We start from the raw sequence: 2,809 nt of genomic DNA, 5'->3' as shown, positions 1-2,809 counted from the left end.
GCAAAAACAAAAAAAAAATACTTAAAAAAAAAAAAAAAAAAGATTTGGCAGGCCAGGTCACAATTACTTCACAGCAAGACTTGACTGCAAATAATATCCATGTCCCTAAAGCCACCTGTTAAGCTAAAAGTCTATGCATTCCATTATTCTTTAGCTGTAACCACGCAGTCTGGTTTTACACCTAGGATACACAAGAAGCATCAGATTAAAAGCATCAAATATCAGATTATACAAGTTGGCCAAACAGAAGCACAGCAAAAGAAAAGAGTGATACAAAATTTCAAAAATAGACTCCAATGGGTTTAAACACATCCATAAAATCCAATCCATACTCAACACGTGCTTCAACCTAAAACTGATAGGTAATCACAATCCGGACTCACCTCGTCTCCCACAACCTACATCACCCCTCCTTATCTACTGTATTTCTCCACTGACCTCATCCCTAACTAGGGCTCTTTGCAACCCTCATCTCCAGAGCCTTCCCTTTCGGAGAAAGTGATAGGTCGCCTGACCCCTCCCCCCCCACTACCCCCCCACTGTACTACCTTCATAATTTAACTCTTAAGTTTTGCCTTGGTTTACCCTTCTAGAAATTAATTTTGACCCAATGTCTTGGATTCCTATTTCCCTGACCAATCAGTCTTACTTTCCACCACCTTGTCCTTACTACATTATTTAGCCTCTCCTTTCAAACTACATTTGTAATTCTGGCTCACGGTCAACATCCCTCGTCTTCCAGAGACTGGCACCAGCGCCCTGGGTCCCCGTCCTCAGTCCTTACCATCCTAAGTAAGGCCTCTTCCTAGCCAGAGTTTGTCAACATTAGTTTGACCAAGCTTGATTCCACCCTATCATTCTCCCTTATTCTACCAAACTACAAGCCCCCGCCCCCGCCAACCCTGCCCTTCTCCCCCCTGCTCTTAAGTCTATTTGCATCCAGCCTGCCGGTTTTCCCCTACCCCCATGATCCGTCTTCTCACCGTGCCGCACTCCCCCTTCCCCACTCCCGAACGCACCGCCTCTGCCTGGCCTTACCCGTAACCCTGACACCGGGAAGGCCCCGCCAGCGGCCTCACCGCGTCTCTGCACCCGGCTTCGTCCGCTCTTCAGTAACTGTCCCCACGCCCCTTTTCCTCCAGGGCCCCGCGCGCCGCCCGGAGCCCCCTCCTCGATTAAGCTCCCGCTGTCAATTGGCCTCTCATCCACAAGATGGCGGAGCTGCTGCCCCCACCCCTAGATCTGCTCCGCAACCCCCAGCCTCCTTCCCAGAGCTCCCGTCCCGTCCCTCCAGCCGCCCCCGCCGCGGGCCTGAGCGCAGGGTCCCGCTGCCCCCTCCCATGGTGGGCGGGCGGCCCAGGCCCGAGCTCAGCGACGCCGCCAACGCCACCGCCTCTGCCGTTCCCCGGCCAGCACAGTCTTCTCACCATAAACTTGAGCGCTTTCTCCTGCAACACGGCCTCGGCCGGGTCCATAATCGCCGGGGCCACTGGGTCTGCTCTCCGCCGGGTCCGCCCCTTTGGTGCCAGGCCGCAGCCAACGCAGCGCCCGGATCCCGCCTCCTCTTCCTTCCCCCGCCCTCTCTTACCTCTCAGGCACTGGCAGAGCGGCCGAGGAGGAGCGGCTGCCCGGTGCGCGTGCGCGAGCCCGCTGGCTCACGGGACTTGTAGTCCTGGAGCCGCCCTCAGCCAAAAGTGAGGTCCCGCCGCGAACCGCAACTCCCGCGGTCCACTGCGGCAGGGTCGCGGGGGCTGACAAGCCAAATCTGGACAGCTGGCGGTCAAGCAGCGGGAATCCGCTGGTGGGAATTGTAGTTTACGGCCTCTACGGATGAGAAATGGGCGGGGCTTGGGTGTCTCCGTGGTAACCGAACGACGCCAGCGGCGGCTTGCCAAGCATCTGATATTAAGATGGCGACCAAGTACCTCACCTGTAGCCCTAACACTAGGGAAAACCGGAAAGGTCGCGGGAGTCCTAAGGTCTCCTTGACTGTGGTTTTAGAGAGCTGGACGCCCCCAGATTTCATATATTTGGAACTACAGGAAGATTGAAACCCAGAGACATTGGGCCAAAACGCACTTGACTGCAGCTCGCTGACCCATGCACAATATCAAGGTCCTCTTAAGCAGTCGCCTCACACTTCTCCCATGGGATTGTTCTGCCCCACAGTAACTCAGAGCCGGGTAGAACTCAGTTGAGGACATTCTCCCTGTCTTAGAGCTCGCAAAGCATAGCCTATTGCTAACCCTGGGATGTAAACTGCACTGAGAGACAAGTACCTGCCAAAGCACACCCATGGTGAAATGTACCAGCCCTCCAGCAAGTGAGGCCAGTTCTTTCCTATGACCTTGAAAGGGACAATATGAGTTTATTTTGGAAACTGAATTCACCTTGGAAGGAAAAAATACTAAGTTTTGACAGGAGGTGAGATAGTGATAGACATGTGAATTACAAAACAGTCTTTTAACTTACAGGGAAAATCTCCACTGTAAACTATTTTTTAAAATATTTATTTAATTCCATTTGTTATTATTATTATTAATTTGACTAGAGAGAAAGGGAAAGCAAGAAAGCAAGCCACCTGGTCCAGAACTTGAACTGCAGTCACCCATGTGGGAATCCAGCGCCCTCAACCACCATGCCTCCTGCCGGCCCCCACTGTAAACTATTTTATTCATTTGTCCATTCAACAAAAACACTGAGCATATAAATAAATGCAGGAAAATGGAGATTCATTAGTGAACATGACAGACCCAAGACCTTTCCTGTGGAGATTACACTTTTTTTTTTTTTTTTTTTTTGCTATAGT

The 2,809-nt window shown here is 51.8% G+C and overlaps 1 protein-coding gene across 1 annotated transcript in view; it reads right to left on the bottom strand.

Annotated features, from left to right (window-relative positions):
* Nucleotides 1-1,574, bottom strand: part of BTRC (beta-transducin repeat containing E3 ubiquitin protein ligase) — a 236,702-nt gene extending 235,128 nt beyond the window's left edge. The window contains exon 1 of the mRNA XM_006166317.2: nucleotides 1,428-1,574. Within this exon, the coding sequence (XP_006166379.1) occupies nucleotides 1,428-1,475 (48 nt within the window). The 5' untranslated portion in view covers nucleotides 1,476-1,574. The remainder of the gene's footprint in view (nucleotides 1-1,427) is intronic.
* Nucleotides 1,575-2,809: the final 1,235 nt, after the last annotated feature.

Source organism: Tupaia chinensis, unplaced genomic scaffold, assembly GCF_000334495.1.
Source record: "Tupaia chinensis unplaced genomic scaffold, TupChi_1.0 Scaffold144255_1, whole genome shotgun sequence".
In the NCBI taxonomy this organism is placed as follows: Eukaryota; Metazoa; Chordata; class Mammalia; order Scandentia; family Tupaiidae; genus Tupaia; species Tupaia belangeri.
This window is presented reverse-complemented; position numbering and strand designations above follow the sequence as displayed.